This window comes from Triplophysa rosa, linkage group LG19 (assembly GCF_024868665.1).
Source record: "Triplophysa rosa linkage group LG19, Trosa_1v2, whole genome shotgun sequence".
NCBI classification, from domain to species: Eukaryota; Metazoa; Chordata; class Actinopteri; order Cypriniformes; family Nemacheilidae; genus Triplophysa; species Triplophysa rosa.
In genome coordinates this window covers 5,681,191-5,707,267 of record NC_079908.1, presented here as the reverse complement: position 1 = coordinate 5,707,267, position 26,077 = coordinate 5,681,191, and the positions used below count along the sequence as shown (strand labels likewise).

Genomic DNA, 26,077 nt, shown 5'->3' with positions numbered 1-26,077 from the left:
CTTTTGTTTCAGTCTTAGGGAGTTTTATATTAATATTTAGATACTGTATTTCGACCAATATATTGGTTATCGGCTTCCAATGTTAAAGAATTATTGGTTATCGGCCAAAATTGACTTATCGGTGCATCCCTAGTGAAGACGATGAACGAGTAAAGAATAGCAAAAAAGGGGAAGTTACATTTATACAATATTTTTTAATTACATTTGCGATATCTTTAAAAAAAGTCTTATTTTTATTAACTATAAAAACAGTTAGTCATGTTTAGAGATAGTGTAAGATTAAATATTACTACAGGTATGTTATGTTTCATTTTGTAATGATGGAACCCATGAATGGTTTACTTACGCAACGTAAAATCAAGTTTAGTATAAAATTGATTTGTAAAGTAACTAATAAACCGTAATAATTATTTGACACAACCCAACATAAATCAAGAATTAAAAGTTAAATAAAGTTAAAAGGATTGGATTTCACCCAACAATGCCATTTACATGAGTTATTATTTACTTTCTTTTTCTGTGAAGCACAAAAACAAATGTTATTGACGCCTCACTCAAGATTTACGTTCATTTTTAGATAACAGATGTAAGAGATAAATACCATGAAAGTGAATTTTGACACATACTGTCACCCTGTAAAATTCTGCTTTGTGATTTTTACAAAAGCAACATAAGTTGTATTTGACTTGAAATACTCAGTGTACACTACCACAACCTGCATGCTCTAATCTCAAACTCTTTACTTTTCACCCTTGTTTTATTCTCATCTAAATAGCGTTCTACCATCTCTGCCATCTCATCCTCGCTATCATGTACCGTGTGTCTGCCTAACTCTGGTTCTCGCTTCCTTTTCTCTGGTTTCACAAACTTTATATGTGAACAGCTGATCAGGGGTGGGGTGGGATACTTGTGTATATGTGAATGCTTCTGCGTATGTGTGTGTGTGTGCGTGTGTGTGTGTGTGTGTGTGTGTGTGTGTGTGAGAACAAAGGGTGAAATCAGTGCCAAGACACTTTAAGGTAGCACAGTGGCCTGGGAAAAAAGGCAGCCATGTTCTTAATGGCATGCTAACGGATGATGCCAACCGTCTAGGATGTGAGTTTCTGTGTATTTATAGCGTCTTGTTTACTTGCTTTCGATTTCATGTGTCACATCAAAGCTATTGAGAAAAACAGCAGATGAAATATGAAAAGTATGCTTGGTGAGATGAAATATGTATTACAAGCCATGAGAACATTATGCGCTTATTAATGTGCCTCCATCGCACTGGGTCATGCACTTTGGGAATAGTCTTCCCAAAATATCATGCATGTAATGTTAATAATCTAGTTTTATATATGTGGCACTTTGTCACGTTTGAATCACTGGTGTTTCATCTAAATCAAAAAGGTTTTCCGGCGTTTATCGTGGCACTTCCTGGTCTTTAGATTTTTCTTCCCAATGTAAGCAGACAAGTTATCAAGATGGCACACTTTAATTGGGTTATATTTCGTATTTGCTAAACTTAATACCAACAAAATACACAAAGACTAATTATTTTTTTCTATGAGTCACTATTGTTTGACCGGAGGCGCTTATGTTAAAAAAAGCTATTTTAAAGACAAAATGAAGCACAGTAAATTATTTTTCTTTTTAATGTGATGTTGCCTAGAGATATTCAACAAGAAAACTTTCATTTCTAAAAACATTTCTAATGCTTTCCATCTGGAATATTTATTATTATTACAATTATTATTATAACAAGTTTATTAGTTTCATAATAAATATCTATATTACTCGTATATCATACATTACTGTTTCCAAGCACAGCTCAAAGATGGGCTGAGATGGATTCTGTGCTTATAGATAGAAATGCGAAGCAGGTCTTTCGGGCTGGCAGACAGTGATGCATGCTGTGTACTTCTAGAAGACCTTGGCCCCCATTCCCTCAAAGTGAAGCAAAACCATCTGAACAAATGCTCCGAGCTTGCCAGCTCCAACACCGACTGTAACACTATCACTTTTCAGCACCTTTCTGTAATGTAAAGTACATCAGAAAGACACCAAACAATGAGCCAATGTATCATCCGCCTCTGGATATTTCGCCCGTCAAATGATCCTTTTGAAAACTTTTTTTTGCTGTGTTCAGTTAAGGTCAATGTGACAACTTTTTGATCCTGGACAGGTTTGCTGAATTACATGGGAGAGACTAATGCCGGGACAGATCCGTTGCCAGATCCAGAATCTTAGCAAGGTGACTCGCTTGGCGTCGTCGAACGCGGCACTGGTTGGAATGGCATACCATGTCCAACATTCGGCTCGGGGAGGAGGAAAACACACAAGGCTTTGCCAGCCTGGCAGCTCTGTGTTTTGCGTTAAGGAGGGGTGAAAGCAAAGCCGAGAAAATATGGGAGAAGTTTGAGGGGCCGTACCAGATGGTGCACCGTGCTCCAGTCTGGCATCCCAACTGCTCTCTCGCACCCACCTCATCCCCCCACCGCCCCTGTGCCACACGCCAACTAGGGTTTGGCACGTCATATGCTAGCGTAGGTAGCATGCCAGTGAACGCATAGGCACTTTGTATTTTTACCAGGAAGCAAAAGATGGAAGGAAGAGATGTAGGCATTCCTAGTGGATTTAAAACGACGGCCGACGTTGAGTCATCGACGAAGGAAAAATCTTTTTAGGAGAAAGTTTTATTTTTGTCAAAGTTTGCAAAAGTTCAAAGCTAGGGTCCAATTTAGTACTTAGTTTTTTACTCAGAGCTAAATTTTTAGTAGGAAAAATGGTATTACCTAACAATGTTTTATTTGTTAACATTAGTTAATACATTAGCTAAGAGGAAATTACAGTGAACGATACTTCTAGAGCATTTATTCATCTTAGTTCATGTTAATTTGAACATTTATTACACAATTTTGAAAATCAAACATTGTAACTGTTAACATTAGTATTGACATTAACATTAGCAAAAAGTAATAAAATAAAAAAACTACATTGATCTTTGTTAGTTCATGTTAGCTAATGCATTTACTCATGTAGGTTAACATAGGTTAGCGAAAAAATAACGTGATAATAATGGTATTCCTTTCTCTGGATGTGCGACACCAATCACTGTCATTGTTTTCATCATTACCACTTGCAATTCGAGCTGTGAATCACATTCCTTGTCATCTCCTCCACCTACAACAGGTGTTCTTCGGCTTGCTTCCCATCCCTCAAGCCTTTCAGACCTGATGCTATTGTAACACTGAAGCCACGAGCACGTTACCACACCTCAACCTCTAAACGCTTGATTCCGTGCAGTGAGAGTAATTATAATAGGAGCAAGATGCGAAAGAAAGAGCTTTAACTGACTACTGTCTCTCTTCTCACCTTCTGTTTTTCTTACGTAATGAGCCACAGCCCTGAGTGGGGTCAACGCTCTGGACAGACTGTTCACAAATAGTAGAACATCTTTGACGATTTCCCACTGCACATGCTGCTATTTATTAAATAAGACCTGGCCAGCATGCTCTAAAAACAGCATTAATATCTTACACGTCCTCTCTTTGTGTTTGTGTTTATTGCGCAAAATAAGGTTTCATAGCCATAAATAAAAGAATGGGAGGGTGGATAGATGCAGGAAATGTTTTTGGTTTTGTTTTGTTTTTTCTTGAATTATTGGTTGGTCATTATTGACATCCGAATGCACTGCAAATATGATGACTTGCTCTTGATAGTGCACTTCTACAAGTTGAATCGTCTTGTTACAAGGGCGTTTGTCAAATAAAATGAAAAATAATGATTTCACCTCCCTCTGACTACAGCAACAGTGACAAGCAAATCATGCTTTTTTATGGCTGACAAATTTTAAGGCTGCTGGGTATTTGAAAATATACACAATATGTTTTATTGCAAAATGTGTCTATTACAGTAAAACTGTTCCTATTGAGCCATTTAATAGGGTCTTAAAGATTTGATGAACACAAGGAGTCAGTTTTGTTAAACACACCCTCTTATGATGTTTTACAAGCAATGTATGTTTAGTTTCATTTGCCTAATAGATTTTTTTTAATGTTTTTAAAAAAGGTCCTAACTGTAATTTCTGTGTATTTTTTTCTGTTTCCAGGCAATCATCTACGAAGGTCAAGACAAGAATCCTGAGATGTGCCGTGTACTCCTGACTCATGAAATCATGTGCAGGTGAGATTTTTGTTATACAGCTACTCATCAAGCAATGTCCCGTCCTTTTAACATGTCACACCTGGTTTGAAAATATACTCTCTGGTGCTATATTATGTTTTGATTTAATTTATAATTGCTCTCATGGGAATTCAGTTTAAAAGTACAAAAACAATATGAAATAGGCACATAGAGCTGATTTCACACTGACACTATCCAGGTCAAAACCCCTGTGAACAACAGAAGGAAAAAACAGGTACAATAGGACTTTTTCTATTAAATGTTATGTATTTAATTAAAATCCAAAGATGAATTTGCTTTAAAGTAGGTTGTGAAGATCGACTCGTGCCTATTTTTAGTGGTATTTTAACAGTGCTGCCCACCCCTGAACCCCCTTATGAATATCACCCTGATGTCTGGTTAATTAGGACAAGCAGAAACTCATTACTCAATCTGAAATTTCACTCCGCTCCGCTAACAAATGTGCTCGGCTGCACGTGGAAGGCTATGAAATATATGCCAGGTTTTACCCGTGATGCGGCACAGAACGTAAAGGAGCACTTCCATGATAAAAAACACAGGAAATCAGTTTTAAAAAACACAGTCAATCGGTTTTAATGCTTGAAACCGACGCCGTCCCCATCCCCCCATCAGCTTAATCGCAGATACGCGTTTGCGCGTGATAGGCTGTGTGTGTACCTTCAAACGCCGCCGCAATTATAAGCAGAAAATTAGTCTGTTCACCATTAATCAGCTGCACTAATTGCCACGCACCACCATTAGCCATATGGTGCCATGCCAGCTTGCAAGTGTGGGACAAAAGTGCTTATTCGTCTCATTTTCACAAACTGGAAAGGGGGGTGCAGTTCTTGAAATGCGCTTTAGGATGGTTGTTGTTCGTCATGAAACTGGAGGAAATCGCTCTTCTGATTAAAGTTGTCGCGACACAAATCTAACGTCATGAATTAAAGGAACCATATGTAGGCTCCAAAATCGACAGCGACGGCTGCGCCCAGCTAATTACATGAGCCGATTTGGACTTTACTTTCTTCAAAAGCCGTACCAGGAAGGAAGCGTTGAGATCTAAGATGGGATTTCCTTCGGCTGTCCTAGGGGAGGAACTTATCGAGACAAAGATAATAACATCCCCACCTCCCAATAAGCTGATATGTTCTGATACTGTATATAATGTAATTAGCGGTGGTTGCTAAAGTTGGCATCAATGTTGCCATTGTGCCTTCTTTGGGTTAGAGGTTTGTTAAATTATTTCATAGATTTACACTCCACAAAGCACCCAAACAATGCAAGGCACAAGGACGTTAAGGAGACTTGGGCTAGTGCCCACCTAGCAACGTGCTAGCGACTGCCCTAGCGTCTTGACGGCGAGTTTTGCACTTCAGAAAATGTAAATTTCCGCTTCACAGCATTTTTCCACCCTAGTTTATTTGACTATATGTGTCTCAATGTACTGTATTTGAATAGTCAAGGTTGCGTGTATCACGAGAGGCTGAACCGTATCTCCCATGGGTTCCGCCGGATCTGATCATTAGACTCCTACAAATCTTGTTCCTGCACTATATAAACACACACACACACACACACACACACACACACACACACACACACACACACACACACACACACACACACACACACACACACACACACACACACACACACACACACACACACACACACACACACACACACACACATAGATTCACAAACACACACACAGAGGCACTGCATCCCTTGTTTCGGTCCTTTGGGAGGACACTGACCTAGTTGAGGAAACCTTGCAGGAGGAGGGGCAATGGAGATGGAGATGTAGATAGAGATAGATTTTAGCCCTCTATTCATGATCATTTCTAAAGAAAGACACCCACACATTCATCACGCATACCTAAAAAATACACCTTGAATTATATAAATAAAATGCATAGAGTTCATGAATAAATGTGGTACATCTCGAGATACGATCTCCCAAACACTTGTAGCCTGTGAATGAACGATACATCTATTGATACTTCTGAAAACCATGTCATAGGAGAAAACAGGGGGCTGGGAAAGAGGTAATAAGAGAAACGTTGAGGCGGGAGGGTGGAAAAAGAGCGAGTTGTAAGAGGAAGAGAAGCTAAAGAGGGAAGGACAATGGCAGGAGTTTCATGTGACAGTTTTGTCCACAGCCCTTATTCAGTGTCCTGCTGCCATCTGTGCGGCAGAAATGTGATGCCGGTGGTCTCTTCGAACCACTGCCGAAGCCCCTCACACACCCTATATTCTGTCCTTGTCAAGCTCCTAGACATTCATCATCTGATCTCAGTGGCTAGAAATGTATACAAGCGTAGCACCAATGCTCAGCCAGTATTGTGTGTGCCATTGAATTGAATGTTATGATTCATGTAACTAACTAAATGTATCAGTATCGACAATTTCACAGTATAGGCAAGTACAGTAATTGATCTGTAAGAGAAAAGAGGCAGTAGAAAAACACGCTAAGGTTATGTGAATGATTCTATAGTGCCCCTTATGTTTGGGGGCTAAACCTATTCCATCAACAGTAACCATCAGTATTTATTCAAGGCATTTAAAGAGAAATACATAACTACAAATGTATTAAGGGACATGTTTTAGGTTAAAGTTGGAGGTTAAAATGTGCAGACAGTATCTGCCTCAGGAAATGTGTTTTGCAATATTTCTTATCCTAACATTCTGTCCGACCCTTCTGTCCAAGGCACGCAAAAGGACGTTTATCTGGTTGTACTGTTGTGTATCTCTGTGTCAATTGTTCAGTCAACAAAAAACTATTAGAATGTGCAGTTTGTTAAATTGGTCTTTTCTTTTTGTCTCTCTTTTCTTTGGCTTTCAGTCGTTGCTGTGACAAAAAGAGTTGTGGGAACCGTAATGAGACGCCCTCTGATCCCGTCATCATCGACAGGTAGGAATCTCTCTTTCATAAACACTTACTACTTGTGCGTTTAGGTTTGTACGTCTGTGTTTCTTCCTTACTGTCTCTGAGACTCATTACGTTGTTATCGTCATGCGCAGCTGGAAGTTGCATTGAGAATGCGGTTGATGCTCTCGAACCATGTTTTCAGAGTTTAGTTCTAGTCTTGCTCCAACACACCTGTCTGTAATTTTCCGGTAATTCCTGAAGACCTTGTTTAGCTGTTTCAGGTGTTTTCGGTTATGGTTAGAGCTGAATGCAAAAAGGTGGCCGAGAGCAGGATTTGACGCACTTGCTTTAAAAGTTATTCCGTGGACATTCTGGAGTCTTTCACGGCCTGGTGTGTTCGTTGAGTCATGTGTACAGTAAGTTAAAGGCCGTGTCATGTTGTTTTTTTAAGCACGTTTTGAAATACAGGAGGGCAATGGTTGCGTACCACGTCCTTTCTTGTGGGATCAGGATTGGCTGAGCCCAAACTGTTGATATTACTGTGTTATTCATCGGCGTCTTTGCTTGAGTAAATTACAGGCTTGAAATCTGGTTAAAGTTGTCTTTGTCTTTGTGTTAAAAGTGTTTAGTGAGTAATTGCTTCAGAGAAGAGGTCTGACAGTAAACATGTAAGCAATTTAGATAATATCTACATGGTATGTACTTCAAATTGGTAACTGGCCCGCTTTTGAATTATGATCCCTCCTTTCAGAAGTTACAGAAGACAGTATTCCTGGCCTCTTAATCAAACCCACATGCTGTGAAACAATAGATGCCAAAGACCCCCGGCCCCCTCTGTCCTCACTACCCCGTTCTCTCCATTTCACTCCGTTCCTTGGGGTATTGCTCTCTCTTACATCTAATATTCATTTTGTTAATTCCAAATTAAACCCCTACATCCTTTCAGAATGATGTAATTGTACTTGTAATAATTTTTTGTATTAATAGAAACAGTATTTTTAGCAACTGAAGCTGTAGTTCCCAGTACTTGAGGTCATATTTTCAACTCTTTAGCTTGGTCAAAAAGAGTTACAGTGTGAAAAGAATATGTGAAAATAGGGCGCAATGTACTGTATTAATATTCAGAAATGTTCTGTTCTGATTTTTTTATAGCCGTTTCACCTATATTTCGAGCTTTGCATTGCATTGCGTTTTAGGTGCATTTTCAGTTTTTTCTTTCATTTTTTACAGTGCATATGTCGTGAAGAGACGTTTTTGTAATGTGGAAGCTATTAGTTGACATCTAAAGGCATTTGCTTTGACAGGTCACGGTTCTCAGGACTCAACAAAACAATGTTTTTTTTCCGCATTGTTGCAGCAGAATGGTTAGAAACCGCTATGCTTTATGAAAATTGTTAAATGTTCCTTTGAGACTCTTTATGCGGCTCATGAGGTATCAAAGGTTAGCCGTTCCGAACAAAATCAGCACGGAATGATGTTTGATTTGGTCTCATGTTTGAAATTGGAATATTCGCAGCTTCCCAACTTCCCATGGCCTCTTTTCCCGCAATCTGCCCGTGACACTGGGAAAGGCCACAAATCAGGAGTATATCTCAGCGAGAATCTGTTGCCAAAGGGGGAACTAGTGCGCAAGAGTTATTGTGTGCAGATGACCGGACTTTGTGGCCTTTGTCAAACGTCCGTAAAGGCTCATTTGTGAAAATTAAGGAGAAAAAGAAGGGTTTCCCACTTTCTCTGCTTCGGTTGTTCGCTTGAAGTTTAGACAGCAGTAAGAGTTGGACGGCTGGGGTTGTTCAGTTACAGTCGCTGACCCTTTCCTAAAGAATGGGCTCAGGTGTGACCGACGCTGTTCATTCGACCACAGTCTGACACAACAGATCTGCCGCCCCCCCATACCTGACTCATGTGTTCGGTCGTGGGCAGCCGACACAGTTTACGCTTCAGTTGAACGGATCGGGTCAGAACTCCTGGGGGCCAGCTGAGGCTTCCACATACACACCTTTATACTTCACTGACTCGATATGAACCTGCTGAAGAAACTGACTAAAACTGAAGCTGACTTTCTCTCATCATTTACTCACCCTCATGTCATTCCAAACCTGTATGAGTTTCTTTCTTTTGCAGAACACAAAAAATATATATTTTGAAGAATTTTGGTAACCAAACAACATTGAGCCCATTGACTTCCATTGTTTGAACACAAAACCACTGAGACATTTCTCAAAATATCTTCTTTTGTGTTCCACAGAAGAAAGAGCCATACACAGGTTTTGAATGACATGAGGGTGAATAAATATATTAAGTTAAAAGTTAAGATAATTTGGTCTTGAAAGACTCGTTTCAATCAATACTGGCAGACTGTGCATTCTACTTATTTGTATCTGTAACATTTAGTCCTGAATACATTTGATCAATAAACAAAATGATGAAGAATTAATTTAAAAAGTCTGATTATGAATTTCTTATTTAACATTAATGCTAAATTGTTTTAGAAATAATTGTGACACGTCTGTGCGTCAGTTTCTCTCACAGCCCTAATTTTACCCATTAGTTTAATAATCCTCCCACATGTTTTTTTTTGCATATAGAATAATTTTCTGTACGCCATCAAGTGCTTGTCACGAAGGTGAAAGTGTTTAGATGTTGTGATCTGATCTGATTGTGTCACTCGACTCGCGACGCATGTTTCCGCAGCCGAGAGAAATGGGTCACGCAGAGAAGAACAAAAAAGTAAAGAGGGTACAAAAAAAAGAAAAAATAACCTCATTTCGGTATGCATTCTTGACAGCTAAACGTTGTCTTGCAAGCTCAATGACACGTCTCGATTATGACTTACTATTTCTGCTAATCACGTATCCTAAAGAAAAATAAAACCGAGTTCTGGCTTTTTCCTCTGAGTTATTTAGCTTGGTTAATAAGGGCTCATTAGCGCGCACTTCTTTCAAGGAGCCGATTTGATTTTGCACCAGTAATTAGTCTGGCTGCTGGTTCTGCATTGAGAGTGATGCTCTAATTAGACATACAAAGAACATGGCTACTTCAAATCTGTGTTAAAAACACTAATGAACCCTTATTATGCTGTTAAAACAACTAATTTTGTATTTACCGAGATTGATATTGTAAACAGCGTTTGTAAACAAACAATATCCAGCCGTGCCGTTTATCGAAGGATATCTACGACCGATCAGACAAACCCGTGTTGACTAACTGACGGCCATTTGTTTTGGTTTATCCACAAAAGTATCACAAAACGAAACTGTTCACGGCAGGGGTGTCACATTGTACTGGTATTGACAATAACCGTGATATTTAAAACCGTGAATAGCAATACCATGTTAGCTCTATAATATCGTAGATAATTCAGGACCTGTTTAGAGTCACAATGGTTACAAACTCTCTTTCAAATCCTTACACTTGAATTTTAAGTATGATTTGTTGGTCAAATCACAGGAGAAAACAAAATATAAAGAAACAAAGATGAATTTGACTGATAGTATTATTTGTAGAGCTGTCAAACGATTAATCGCGATAATCGCATCCAGAACAAAAGTTTGTGATTACATAATATTTATCTATGTACTGCGGATAATAATTTTGTATTTATGAATACAAACACATACACATGAATACATATTTAGGAAATATTTAAATATATTTATTTATATTTACCAATAATTGAAATTATAAATAAATGTTTATAAATGTTTTGATTTTTCTTAAATATATGCATGTATGTGTATGTGTTAATAAATACAAAATTATTATGCACAGTACACAGATATATATTATGTAAACACAAACTTTTATTCTGGATGCGATTAATCGTTTGACAGCCCTAAATATTTGTTTATTTTAAAAGCAGCAAAATAGAAATCATGATAATATCAACAGCAATAACTGTTAATTGAAAATCTGATATCGTTCACAAATGCTCGATTTGATCCATAATCAATTGAATTCTTAAAAATGTATTTTTAAAACTTTATTCAAAATATGAATTTGCTGTTTAGCATTAACTCTTTCTCTGTGTGTGTGGTAGTGTCTTAAACCCGCGGTATAACATTAGCAACTCAGTGAGGCCATATGTTCCCCTCAGCCTATCGCTCTCCAAAGGTCTGACCTTTCATCGGCTCCGAAAGATTATTTTCAATACTTTAATTCCCTCTCATTGACGCGGACACAAAGGCACACTGACATCTAATAGACGCCTCCTCACTTTCTCCTTTCTTTCTCTCGGTTTAATCACTTTCAGTTCAGGGCCTCCACCCCCACCTCCCTCCGCTCCGCAACCCTTGCAGCCCTGGATGTCTATTGTTCACATCTCGTTTTATTCCAGACCCTCCCTTCTAACTTCTGTTTATGTTTAGGATGCCAAACAACTTGGGATAAGTAGCTGTATCCCTAAAGTTAGCTTTGGGAGAAACAGTTTTCATTATTATTCAAAGGCAGCCGTGTATTTGTTTTAGAGGAAGTGACAGTGCGCTGTCTCGAAGACGGTAGCATGTCAACTGGTTGCGAGTTCTTTTCCTGTCGGCTCGTTTCAAACGTCTCTGCTTACAGGCCACCTATTATATTTGTGATGTTGAATCCTCTGGCGTAGGAGGGGTTCGCGAACGGCTTTATATCTGTGAGAATGTCTTTTAAAGTAGTACATTTACCATAGCATGCTACAATACTTTACTTTACTAAAGTTCCAGCAGACTTTTAAGATGTTATCAGGTGGCGTGTGCAGTTTGGACCGCATCCCAAACCGTAGTTTGTACAACTATGAAAAAATATAGCTAGTTGCAAGTCTCATCTTCCCATTTCGGAGGTTTTCTATCCTCTGTGGGATCTCGCGGTGAGCCCACGCTGGGAGATGTCAAAAGCTGTCAGAGGGCCGGCAAAGAATGGAATGTGAGAGTTCCCGTGGATACCGTGGGACTTCCTGTACCCCCAAGACTTGGTTCTCAGCCTCTCTTGGCTGGCCTGACTCTCACTGCTCAGAGCTCAACATCTGGATCTCTGTTCACTAACCAAAACAACATTCACAGAGCTGATGGAGGGAAATGGGTCACTGTGCCCTTGAATTGAACATTTAATGGCCTGCTGAAAAAGTGCAGCTCTAAGCTAAAAGTTCACGGCATGCAAACACAATTTATCTTTAGGAAAAGCCGTTCCTTAAATTGTTGGGTGTGATTTTGATTGAATTTGTATGTAATGTGATCAATTACATTTTTTCATTGCCATTTTTTACTGAGTACAGTGTTTATTTTTGGCAGCCTCAGTTTTTACTTTTTAATGTTTCAAAACAAAGATTCCAAAAAGTATTTTGTTACTTAAACTAAAAACTAAAACCAAAAACATGTATTAATGTCATTGCATTAGATCAGTGGTTCCCAAACTGGGGTACGCGTACCCCCGGGGGTACGCCAGGTGACGGAGGGGGTACGTGAACAAAATCCTGAAATCTACTGTTTACTTAATTATAACGCACCTGACAATCATCCAGGCATGTTTTTCTCACAAGCTGAATATAAAGATGTGCTCCCTCTAGTGTACACACAGCAAAATAGTAGTCACGTAGTGCCATAAAATGACATCCAATCAAAAAATATGCGTCCACTCATGCGTAAGCGCACGTCTTTTACGTACCGCACGTGACTTCGCACAAAAATTACTGACAGACTTCTGGATAGCTTTGGGAACCACTGCATTAGATAACGTGATGTCATAATCTCCAAACAAATGATGCTATAAATCTTCTAAAATAAATCTTTCTAAACGATTTTTTTCTTCATTTAAAGCTGCAATTCATCACTTTGTTTGGTTAAAAATAAACAAAAATCAGTTATTGAGCAAGAATGCTTAAAATAAGGATTTATAAATTAAAACGTCAAGAAATCTCAATTTGACCACATTTCACTTCAATCCACATAAACATATCATCGCTGGCCTTCAGAAACCTCGGATGTCCAAATTCGCTGTTTTTCAGGAAACAGGAAAAACACTGTTCTCTTTAAAGGATTAAATACTGTGTTGTCAAAGTTGACAAGCACTTTAAATACCTTTTACTGCTTAGATATTTTCAAAACCCAGTGACAAACATAAAGGGTGACTCATAATAAAGATTTATGACAAAAAAGAAAAATCGCGAAATATGGAAATTCCCAAAGGTTTCAAAAGGACAGCAGCGATAAAGTAACCCTGCATTTTTTTGTTTTAAACAGAGATGGCGATATTGAGGCGAAAGTTACACGTTGCAGCTTTAACCATGTGGCCCCAAAGTCATTTTTTAGAGGTGTATGAGGTCATTGACTCAGTTGGAGCCCAGTAACCACAGGTGTAGTTCCACACATTCACTATGAATATATTTCACTATATTTCAACGTTTAACAACAACTGTTAAAACACAATTTTTCTTCAGATTAAACCACATCTACTACAATTCAAAACCAAAGATTTATTTTTGCAAAACGTTATGCTTAAAAAGTGTGTTTGCATTATTTTGGTTTGCTGTTGGTTAAGCCTAAGAGTCCAAATACTTTAAACATTGAGATCACACCGACCGGCCAAACCTGTGACATTAATAGTTTAATTAGCAGCATCCACTGCTGAGCATACGATTGTCTCAAATTAGACTAAAACGACCATTGTTAGGTTAATCCTGTCCAGATTGGCCTATTGAAGAAAGAAGGAATGCTAGTGTGAGAAAGAAGACAGAAAAGAGTGAATGGCAGCAGAGAGAGAGAGAGAGAGAGAGAGAGAGAGAGAGAGAGAAATATCTCAGTTGTCAGTGTAGCGCCGTGAGGTTCCTCGTGCTTTCTCAGCAGCAGCTCTTTGTGACAGGCTGCGTGTGGCCCACTTAATCCCAGCCAGGAAAGCAGATAATAACACCGTCGCCCTCTACCTCTCCAAGTTAATATACGGTTAAAGACTTGTAGTTCACGGCCGACAATCCTATCATGCGCCTGGTTGACCCCAAAAGGGCCATACGTGTCTCTCTCCCTCAGTCTAGATTCTTTTCACAGAAACATCATTTCAGCGTTCTTTCATCAATGTCTGCTTCTCAGTTCAGTTTCCTCTTTTCGTGTATGCCTTGAATTAAATCGTGCTAGTCTCTTGTAGTGAGATACCACAATCGTCTGGTCACTCTGGCCCACAATCTCTACAGGGTCTTCATTTTTTTAAATGGGAAATTTGATGGCCATGAAATTATTATTATTATTACATACAATGTATTTTTGCCTTTATGACAATGGGATTGTTCAGTTATTGTTAAGTATAGTAGTGACAAACAGCACAGGGTATTGTGTTAGTCTCACCGTCATATACAGTATAAGCGTCTCCCTGTAAAACTGAACATAGCACTGTTATTCTCTTCCCAAAATATTTATCTTGGTGGTCTAATAAATTATATGTCACCATGTGGAGTTCTGCAAATATAAAAGCGTTATAGATACTCTTAGGGTGATTACCATTTACGAGGTAAAAGGTTTAAAATCTGACAGTCACTGATGTTTTCTTTATTACGGTCCGATTTGAATCGCTCACATCAGCGAAGTTCAGATTGTTTTTACAATTCCATATAAACGTAAAAAGTATTATGTTGCCATCTAATAAAGTAACAAGTAACTCGGTTTTATTTACTCAACAAAGCCAATTTGACTTACATTTCACTGTTGGTGCCACAGAATATCCAGCATACTGCGATAAGGATTTGTGTATGTTAGAGAGAGCGCAAAAGGTTAAAAGTGGCAGAATGTCTGTGTGTGTCTTGCTGAAAAAAGCCCCGTCTCCCTTACCGTCCCGGACATCATGAGAGGATTGGGCACCTGTCAGTCAATCGCTTTAGCTTTCCAATTAGCATTTTACTCAGAAGAACAGATTTTAGAGGCTTTATTCAAACTTTCATTCGTTCATGTTGTTTTTAATTCATTGACAAGGTGTTTTTCAACGTTCTCTGAAAGACACGTTCTTTGGCACGACTATACATGATGCATTTTTTTATTTTGTGATTCATACAGATGTTATTTTATATAAATATAAAGAGTGCCGGAAATTACTTTGTTATAAGCTTGAACCCTGAAGATAGACTAACCGCTGCTGTACAGCTCTGGCAATGTTTTATGTGTGAGTGTGCGTGGTTATAGTTATCTAAAGCTGCAGTTTATCTTCTTGGGAAATCAGCAACTGAACACAAAACCCGGCTTTCCCATGAGAGACAGATGTGTGAAATTCATTTTCAACGATTCATTTTATTACATTATTATATTTTGGGCTATATGGATGCGAGGCTCATGTAAATCTGGCAATCATTATGTGTGTGTTTATGTGGTAAGGTGTTCTGTGTGTGAACATGATGATCACTGCTTCCTGCTGAATGAGAATTTTGACCTGAGCTCAGAATGGCAGACAGGATGGACCACTCCTAGGGCATTGATGTCACTTCCTTTTTATGTTACTTTTTTGCAGGTGCAAAAGACAGAGAGTGAGAAAAATATGATATATGTACATATAACAATAATATTTATATTTTTAGACAATTATTCCCTTTAAATTATTAATAAAATATGCATGAAACAATATACATTTGTCAAATCTTTTAAAGATAGTATACTACATTGTTGCCACTTCACTACATTGCATATGTAATTCCATGAGTTATCTTGTTTATAATGTTTTTCATAAAAAAATTTCCCTTGGCTGTCGGATTAAAAAAAGTGTCAAGAAGGATATGTTAAAAATTGCGATTCATGAAAACAGAAGGTCAACTCAAGAGCATTTTGGGATAGTTTTCTCTGGTTGTATGCATTCAGTAAATTTGCCGTACTGTGCACCGTATAGTACATAACGCAGAAAGTCTTCCAAACCTAAATATCATGTCACTCATGGCATACAGTACACCAGTGATACATCTGACAATATGATAAGAGAATGAATAAACAATATTAGATTTGCTGCTGTTACATTCAGAAGCTGTATAATTTGATTCCACAGACACATTCATTTTGTTCAGTTCATGATATTAGGTTAAGCAAGGCACTCTTGTTTGTTTTGCACTGTAGAAATACACTAAGTAAACTGACTTCTTATTACTGTAATGTTTTGTACAGGCAAGACACACTTTCCCATGATTCAGTGCAGTTATTTAAAGCCATTTATGTTTGATGTTGGACCGGAGTCTTTCCTTTGGTCTTCCCCCTGCAGCATGTGGGTGGCTGTATTTATTCAATGTGAATTTTAGGGATTGTAACTGAATAATTTATGAATGTATAATGTATGTGATCCGCCAGCTCTCTGTATCCCCACTGTGTTTTGAGTGTCCCGTTAGCTGGGATCCCCCTGCGCTTGGGGCCCATTGTTGTGTTTCGATTCCACTTCCTGTGGGGAAAGGTCACCCGTGGCTCTGCGAGAGAGAGAGAGAGAGTGCAGTGAATTATTCATGCCATTGACTTTGTGTCAGAGAGAAAGGCATAAAAAAACTGAGAAGAGAACTGAGGATGTTTTATTCATTTATCCTATTTTGAATCTCTTTTTGCACCTTCCATCATTACGAAGCTCAACATTTACATCTGATGCTAATTCACAATAGGTCCCCAGTTTCAACCCGAGCCTAATCCGTACACAATAGAAATCTTTCGCTAGACGCTTTCAGTCCTTTTCTTAAAACTCAAGCAATATGTCACCAACTTGTGTTCCGTTCATTGCAATTGAAAATTACAGCCGGGGTGGTTTGTTCATGAATTAGCTTGTGTTGGACACGAACCGAACCCACTACCTTTAGACAGACTTGCTCTGCGGTGGGCCAAGCCAAGTGCCCTCAGGCGGTGTTTAAAGGGGTGGCAGGCACACACACAGTACTTCTGAACCATGCCTCTTGGATCTTTAAGGACTGGAATTGAAGTAGCGTTAGGAAGAAATGGCCTTGCCCCGGGATATGTTACATACACAGATGTGTCCCTGCATTACAAGCCCCCCATGATGCATTGGGCAATCATCCCACTTAAACAAGGAGCGTGGAAAGGGTCATACAGTATGTAGGCTGTATGTTTGTGAGAAGTCAAATTAGAATGACTAAAAAGTCAACAATGTGTATCAAGTCATGTAGGTGCCTATACATACTGTACCTGTTCACATTCTGATTTATAAAAGGTAAAGCCAATGTCAAAGCATCCCTTAAACATGGCTTCCTTGAATTGTTGTCCTATTTTTATAAATAATGAGCTCATTTTTGATAGTTAGCAACAGTTTGTTGGAAACAACATCCCTTGTTGATGTGTGAACAAATTTTTTCATACTCTCTTTTTTGCCTCACTAAACCATACATGCATCAAGAACTAAAACCTTATTAAAGTCTGATACCATCATCATACCATGGTACCGCAACACTAATGTTTTGTAAGGGTGGCAAAGGACATGTACTGCATCCACTGGGTGATGGAACTGTGGTTTGGTTTGGGTGCCAATGGAAACAGCTCCTCTCACTTAACGTCATTAATATCTCACTGCCAGAACACCCCTCCCTTTACCTGACCTCAGAGTCTGTGTATCTATGAATGGACTGCTGTGTGCCCATCCCCCCCATGGCTCCAAAATCACCACCACGCACCCACCCATCCCCTGACCCGGTGCGTTTGCATTAGCAACGCCATTAAAATGAAATGGACGCTGTTGGCCAGGAAACCCAACCACCCTCTCACTCAATAGACAGATTCAGTCTCGTCCCTCGCCCCTCCCAGTGTAATGGACGTGTATAATTTCCCATTGCGAAGCTGCATGTGTGTGAGCTTGTGCACGTGTAATTTCATTAGGGCTGGTAAGTGGTAAACATTCCTGGCCGTGTTTCTTTTTTCAACATAATTTAGCAGAGCTCTGTGTACATATCGCTGCCGCATTTCGCAGCCACGAGGAGAGCTGTTTTGAAATCGTGCTTTTGAGTAATCGCTCAAAAGGTTCTCAGAACCGATCCGTGCTGTCAGGACTTCAAACGGTCTTTATAAAGTGCGCTCCGACGGCTTTCCATCAGCGTGCTATTAATTTCCATACTGTCCGCCTCTCCATCACTTTAGAGAGAAGTTCGCGGAGGAGGGGTGACACATGAGATGTTAACTTTGCCAGCTTGATGGAAGGATCCAAAGGGGTATGATCCACTTGCTTGCTTCGGTAGTCTCGGGGTCGACGCCCAGTCTTTTGGGTACCGGCCTGGTCTCACAATGACAGGGGTCTGGGGACATCTGGACCTCGGGGATTTGATGGACTGTCACCGTTCAGGCAGAGTATGATGGAGGATGCTCTGGTAGCTGTCAGTCTCTACTATTTTCCTTTAGCACTTAAAAAAGGACCAAGTTATTCTTCTGCAGATAGATGATAAAGTCATGAAAGACTAGATGGAAGCTTCTTTTTTTCTCTCTGAAGACTGCATATTCACACAGTGTCTACTGGTTGGTAGCTCTTCTGCAGATATCTGTGCATTTGGCAGTTATGTTTAGAGGACTGTACTGAGGAAGGTGAAACGGAGGTGCCCTTATTATTCTCCTCCCTGGAGGTGTCTGCGAATGTGTATTTTTGTAAGAAGCTTCAGTGCCAGTGCCTGAAGCTAGTAGGTCCAATATAGTCCCGAAATTCTTTTTACTCACCTTCTTCCTCGATTTAGCTTTTTTGAAGGAAGTGGGGGTTGCTGCGGAGGAAATTCCTCTGGGGATGGTGGCGAGGATGATTGACAAGCCGTATGCTCGGCTGTTTGCAGATTTGTCAGTTGCAGAACCAGACCCAAGCCCCTGGTGGATTCCTCCACGAGAAGTTTCGAGCCACCGCCGTTCACCGCAAGCATGCTTCAGCTGCTTAAACAGTTTGTGGGTAAACTTCAGACCAATGACTGCAAGTAATACAGCAAAACCTGATACAACTCGAGTTTGTGGGTGACTGAGCCTCATGAGTTTCGTTCAGAAAGACAAAAACCTGGTGAAGTTACTCAGGTAGCATGTCAGCACTTCTGAGTATATGGAGGGAATCTAATAGTGGGGGAGGTTCTGGACATGGCAGCCATGCAACACTCCATTATTAATAGCAGGGTCTGAATAAAAACGCAAACCTTGTCAGATTTAACGGATGGCTGCGTCCACACAGCGAGCACATCTAAGACAGGCGGTGGGGTGCTGGTGGACCGGGCACCGCCAACCCTGAACGTGTGTGTTTGATTGTGTTTTTATGGCACTGCCTGAAGAAGGAAGTGAAGGGTGAGCTTTGCCAGGAAAATAGAGCTCATACCATCAAAGTGATATAACATGATGAAACACGCGTCTTTCCTACACAGAACACAATGGAAATAACAAGAGCAAACAAAACAAGCTAGAAAATATACAGTACTATTCAAATGCACACGTCTATTCACAATGGATAAAATCAAGTCTCATCCAGCATTTCTTTCCTGTACAATAAAGGAAGTATATTGAGCTGTGGATGCTTTACAACATTTACTTTTTCATTCAGGCTGCCACAACTAATTATTTAGCTGTTTGGTTGGTTTGAATTTTTTACAGATAGAGCCACATGGTCACTTAAAAAGCATAACCCGTGTTTTATCAAGCTCTCCGCAGTCTCCGATATGACATATTTCTCGGTTCTCACTAAAGTAACTCTGTGGGTTTTCTGGGTAAAGTGAGGTCTTCAAAATTTGTAGGAGTGGAGAGGGGAGGGCCAGTCTGGAGCTTTGGAATGAGGCACTGGTTCAGGGTGGGAGACTCCGTTTGTCTGGACAGCTCTACCGCTGGGTTATTAACAGGCGACCGACACCGCAGTCATCTTTGAGGAACATTGCTCATCACTCTTTGTTTGAATCTGCTTCTCTCAGCCAGCCTCTTGACATCCTCTTGAGAGGATGCGGTAAAATCTCTTTTGCGTGGTATTTGCGTGGACATTTTTAGGAACGTAATGATTCTCAACCTCTGAAATGACACACCTGCTGGTGGGGAATTACTGTATATATTAACCAGTAATATCCACCGACAACCATAAATATCCAAGCAAATCCAAAAATGTTTCCCACAAAATATGATTTCATGTTGTCTTCAAGCTTACAGTATCTGTATGTAGATAATCTTTGTGGTGGCAAAACACTTTTTCCTCTCTTATTAAATCAACTATCTGTAGTCACCCCAGCAACACTTGCATGCCCTTTCTAAGACACTTTCATGAAGATTCTTGGCTTATGGACCGCCACCACGTGATAACGAGAATATATATAAAGCATCTTTCCAACAATTACATGGCAGGCCCTGTGGTGACAATATCCTAAAACAAGATCAGACTGGTGGTATGTCAAGCTGACCTCTCTCTTTCAACACTGGGCTGCAGCACTCTCTCATTTCCCCTTGTCTTTTTATGTGCTTTTGTTTTCGCCCTGAGTTTTTTGGGATGCCGGTCTTCGAAGCCACAACCGCTCACAATTGAAAAGCTTCGCCCCCCTGAGCTTCTCAGCTGTGCTGTATTTCTAAAGTTCACATTGGCACGGTACAAACACAAGGTGCCCTCCTCTTTTGGTGCCAGTGTGAGCCGCACAGCCTGTGTCCTCGAGCGCTTTCCTCTCACAACTGAGTCACAATGAAAAGAAGAATAGCTGAAGTCGGCCACAGCTGCCACTCCTGCTGTTCGGGCCAACTTTAATGCATTCGCCCGCGTCCTCGCATCCTCACAACCCCACCCCTTTCCCCTTCGCAACATCTGATTGTCGTTGTCTGTAAACAAAACTGTGACGGGAACACGGTTAGCATCTCATTTCAGCATTTTCATCATGGTTTGTCCTTGATGGGAGATGATGTCATGTGTCTGGCCATACTGTCGGCCCCTTTTGTGTGGACCAGTGGGCTTTTCCTGTTCGGCAGGTCTGTCCGGCGATCAGGCATGGAGGGTGTTCGAGAGACGACTTCCCCTCCAAAGCGCTCCAGGAAGAGAGGACCAGTGTCCCGCAGAGCACAGCATTGTTGTCCCCCCTGCGGGCCCCTTCTCCCTCTGCGCCAGCTGCCCTGATCGATGGTCTTATTCATCGTCTTGGTTGTCCCCGGCAACATGCAAGACGGGTGTAAAACAATAAACATACACAGATATAGCTTTTTCAAGACAATGCTGACTTAAATCGTAGATGCACTTGAAGCCAAGATCACGGGCATATGACTAGGGCTGGGTGGTTGAATGTGGAGTGTGTGTGTCAATACTGCTTAGTTATACCTATTTGCATACATCTGCTTACATGCCATATCGGTTGTTTTGTGTGACCCTTACAATAACTGTAGTGTGACATCCCCTCGTATTTGGTGATATTTGCACAGATACTTGATAAAGCAGTAAAGCAGCTTATGCAAATTGACATGGAAGATTAAAGATTAGACGTCCTTTAAACCCATTTTTGAGATGGGTTTTGAGCTTGTGTTTGTCCAAGTTATTGTGACCATCATTTTTAAATAATTTCTTCTTGCATAATGATATTGTTTAGGTTTGTGTTGGTGCCATCTCTTTGTTGACTTGAGAGGCAAACAAGATTTTGAGATCAAAACACAGCGTATTAGCTCAGGGAACAACGCTTTGGGCGTGTCTGGGTTGTTGTGGTGTTATGGAGAGATGCGCAATTGGCAACATCAAGTACCCTTCATCGATTGAGATTTAGTTCGAGAGGAAGTTGTGCTGTCTTAGTTCAAATACCTGCTTAAAATAAAAGAATAAAATAACCTCCTGATGGTGGAATAATAAATGCTGAGAAATCAAAAAAACATTGCATTCTCTAATTCAGTCAAGTAAAGCACTCCCCATGTCAGCTGTCAGGCAGGAACCTTATCCGGGGGGGTCAAAGGTCACAACGCTGCTTTCAGGAGAGCACTAATCGATTAGCCGTCAAAGCATTGCCGCCTTGCTCAAGTGGCAAGACCGATGGCAGGCCACCTGGGTCCCATTTCAATAATTGCTCGCCGCCTGGGGTACGACACAGTTTCTCCTTAAACCTGAGAGAAGAGATGAAAAACGCAATGAAAGTGAAAAATAAATAGCAATAAAATGAAACGCATGCAGTTGCGCCGTGCCACGGTGGCATGAGGAAGTGTGCTGCGGTCGGTATTGACACAGAAATTGTTTAGTCAGAATTTATTGAGTGACCCTTGTGAAGGTTAAGCCCAGAGCTTTCAGTTCCAGATCCAGTCGCTCATACATCAGGATAACGCTATAGTTTGGGTCTAAATTGTAAAGCATGTTGTGATGAATGCCGCATATGGCTGTGTTTAGTACAGTTATTAACAGTATGGATGTGTGAAATCTTTGTTTTGATGAGTGTAGGGTCGATTTAGCTACTTCTGTTGCTGGCACTCCAATAATTGCTGTTTGCACATATCATGTTAATTAAAGGGATAGTTCACCCAAAAATGAAAATTCTGTCATGAATTACTCACTCTCTAGTTGTTCCAAACCTGTATAAATTTCTTTGTTTGGTTGAGCACAGAGGAAGATATTGGGACGAATGCTTGTAACCAAACAGTTCTTGGCCACCATTGACTACCATAGTAGGAAAAATTACAATAGTAGTCAAAAGTGCCCCAGAAAGGTTTGTCTTACATTCTTAAAATTATCTTCTTTTGTATTTAACGGAACAAAAAAATAATAAAGTAATTTTTCCTACTATGGTAGTCAATGGGGTCCAAGAACAGTTTGAAGCATTCTTCCAAATATCTTTCTTTGTGTAGAACAAAGACATTTGTACAGATTTGGAACAACTCAAGGTGAGTAAATGATAACAGAACTTTTATTTTTGGGTGAACTATCCCTTTAAAGTTGCAATTAAAGTTGTAATAAAAATAAACAAAAATCACAAGTACATACTGTAATACTCAATACTTAAAGCTTTTGCCTTATCTTACCCTGAAGTTAAGCTTTAAAAACAGATTTTTAATTTGAGCTGTCGGGCAAAATGACAGTTTGATGTCGTAAAGAATAGTACATAAAGTAACACGCAGTTTTACGTTTCAAACAGCGATGGCGCTAAAGAGGCAAAAGTGACAGATTGCAGTTTTAAAGGTTACAAAAGAAGTCACTCATTTACAAGTCAAGTATCCCCTGCACTATCCCCAGTAGATATATTCTAGACTATTGTGGAGCATTATGTGAAAATCCCATCTAGTACAGGGATGGTGGTCCATTTTGCCATTGTAGTATCTCTCTGTGTTATCCAAACTAGGCTGTGTAATGCAAAGGTCATTTTCTGCAGTCTCTCTGGACCGTCTCTAATGATGGAGGTCTGCCTATGAGTGGAGGATAAGAATCACATCCAAACAATAAAGAAGTTCAAAGACCCACATGATAATACACATGTATCTCGGCCTATTGGAGGAAATCGCTACATTTCCTCTGTTGACAAATGTCAGAGCTCTACGAGATAATATGCGGAAGTGGAGCCATCCATCTTTCCTGAGGGCCTGTGTCAGGAATGCTGTGTTTATATCAAAGTGTTACACAGCCTTTGTGCGGATGCTGTAACATGTCGCATATGATGAGTAGATACAACAAAAACAACAGTTGAAACTGTATGTATAGTTTCATAGATATTTTTAAGTGCTGAGTTTTAACCTGATTTTTATAATAGAAATCATAAGTCAATCTCTTTAATAGCCATGTTTTCATTTTTTAATAAAAATCAATAGTTCTGGTGCATTGAAATGTGGCACTTAGGGAATTAAAATCCATTCTCGTACTGGGTTAGTGTTTTATAAAAGATGCCTGTTGATGTTCGTTTCAGCTGATTTCTGTTTCACACACACACTGAGATGCAAAGCTGGTTGGCTGAGGATATATAGCCGTGGCGATTAGGCGCTAATAGATTGCTCAGTCAGGAACCGTAGCTTAGGCTGCCATTAGTGCCACGTTACTGACACGAGCCTCACATCGCTGATGTCACACGGTCAATTGGAGACAAGGCAGGGCCCATCCGTCAAGCATTTAGCACACCGCTCATTCACCTCTACTATCCTGTGCGTTTATGGTCCTTCTCGAAAAGAATAACATCACTCAGGCAACAGGATTGACACTAATGCAGTAATACCAACACAAATGTTAGAATGCAAAAACTGTGAAAGGCTGAATATTTTTGTATTAGGTTTTGTTGTCTCTCTGTTTATATAAATTGGTTGAATTGTAAAATGTAGAGTTAAGAGCCAAAGGTGAATGTTAGTTTGCTATACAGTGGCTGTTTCGGTGTTAGTTAATATTACTTATATAATAATATAAGTAATCTTATATATAATCTTATATATAATATATATGATATTATATATATGATTATATATATATTATATATGATACTTATATACGATATAATAATCTTAAGAGTTACATTTTAATTAAATATTAGGATTTTTTGTGCACTGATAATTTTTTTTGACTGTTTTGGTTTCGAAACGTACTACATAAGCTTAAAATAGTAATTGTTTTCTGTTATAAATCTTACATTTTTAACCCAATAGTCATTTGGATTACTTGTATTTTTTCTACTGTTATTAGAAGATAACATTTATTAAGTTTAATATAAAGATTTTTTTTCAAGTGGAGAAAGAAAGTCATACAAGGTACGTCTGAGATGTCACAAGATGGCATAAGGAATGAAATATTTATTAACAATAAAATTGTATTTAAATTTTTTTTTTCATTTTTGGACTCATTTTTTATGCCTTATAGCTGAATACGCTGTATGTAAAGATGACGACCCTCCGACAGACACGAAACCATAATACAAACTCAACCGTCATCGCAAAAACAGCTTTCTGAGTTAGAGTAAGGGATAGTTCACCCAAAAATGAAAATCTACTCACCATCTTGTCATTTCAAACCTGTATAACTTTCTTTCTTCTGCAGTGCACAAAAGAAGGTATTTTGAAGAATGTTAATAACTGAACAACGGTGGTTCCCATTCACTTCCATGGACACAAAACCAATGCAAGTGAATGGGTATCGCCAATGTTCGGTAACCAACGTTCTTCAAAATATTGTCTTTTGTGTTCTGCAGAAGAAAGAAAATGGGCGAACCTTCCCTTCATTAAGTCACATCTGATGTCTCTTCATGTAAAATGCTTTATTCCATGGCTTCTGGACCTGCCCCAAACCTTGGTACATCAGCTAGATCATAAATTCAGGTCATGATCCGGTGCAGTTCGGTTGAGTGAAAATCTTGTTGCTACGAACTCTCACCACCCACCCTCAACATACAAGCATTGCTCCACATCTTCCCCCTTACATCTACCCCCTTCAACCTCTCACAAAGAACACACTAGTGGCATGACAGGCATTTGTAGTCGTAAGGTAGTCAAGAGACGATCCTGCGGAGTGCAGATGCTCACGGTTTCTGGCTGAAGGAGGTTTGTTTTATAAACATGCAGAGGAACCGAGACGTTTCACGTGAGCTCCAGTCACAACACGCTGGTTTGTTTTCACACGCTCTCTGATTTGTTTAGACAGTCTCCTCAGCAAGGGCTTCATCCCTTAATGTCACAGCGCGGTTGGATATTATGTAGGCAAATCAGCGCCGCCACATAAACAGCCCTTTTCACGTCCTCATTTGTTAGCCGTGACCTATAATTTAGCAGTCGAAAAGTGTAAGTCAAGGAAGATTAACAATGTCTTTAGCACACAGACGGTTTAGTCTGTGGAAAGCAGGGGAGATTATAAGGACAAGATGTTTCTGTCCATGTTGGCACGTTGTGGTGAGTCTTTGTTGGTGTAGTTATAATAATAATAATAAACGAGCCTATTAATAAAAGTCATTGTTAACGTAATTCCATGAAGAATAGGCCTGGTATGCCCAAAAGGATCTTGAAACAAAGAGTGTGACGGTTTGCCTCAGGTGATAATAGATGGTGGTCAGGAATAGCATCGAAATGTATGGCAGAGGATAGGGTGTGAAGGTTTCCGACCCATAGTCATGGATTTCACAGGAGAAAATGCCTCAAGGCCTCAGGACCGGGCTTGCTGAAGAGCGATAGACTGACTGTCATCGCCGGAGGGTCAAAGGAACAGACCAACTGTACAAAC

General features: G+C 39.8%; 1 protein-coding gene across 3 annotated transcripts in view; it reads left to right on the top strand.

Annotated features, from left to right (window-relative positions):
- The window catches only part of ebf1b (EBF transcription factor 1b), a 112,128-nt gene that overhangs the window by 5,975 nt on the left and 80,076 nt on the right, over positions 1-26,077 (top strand). For all 3 annotated transcript variants that reach the window (XM_057360604.1, XM_057360605.1, XM_057360603.1), the window contains exons 5-6: positions 4,091-4,164; positions 7,013-7,081. In XM_057360604.1, the coding sequence (XP_057216587.1) occupies positions 4,091-4,164; positions 7,013-7,081 (143 nt within the window). The remainder of the gene's footprint in view (positions 1-4,090; positions 4,165-7,012; positions 7,082-26,077) is intronic.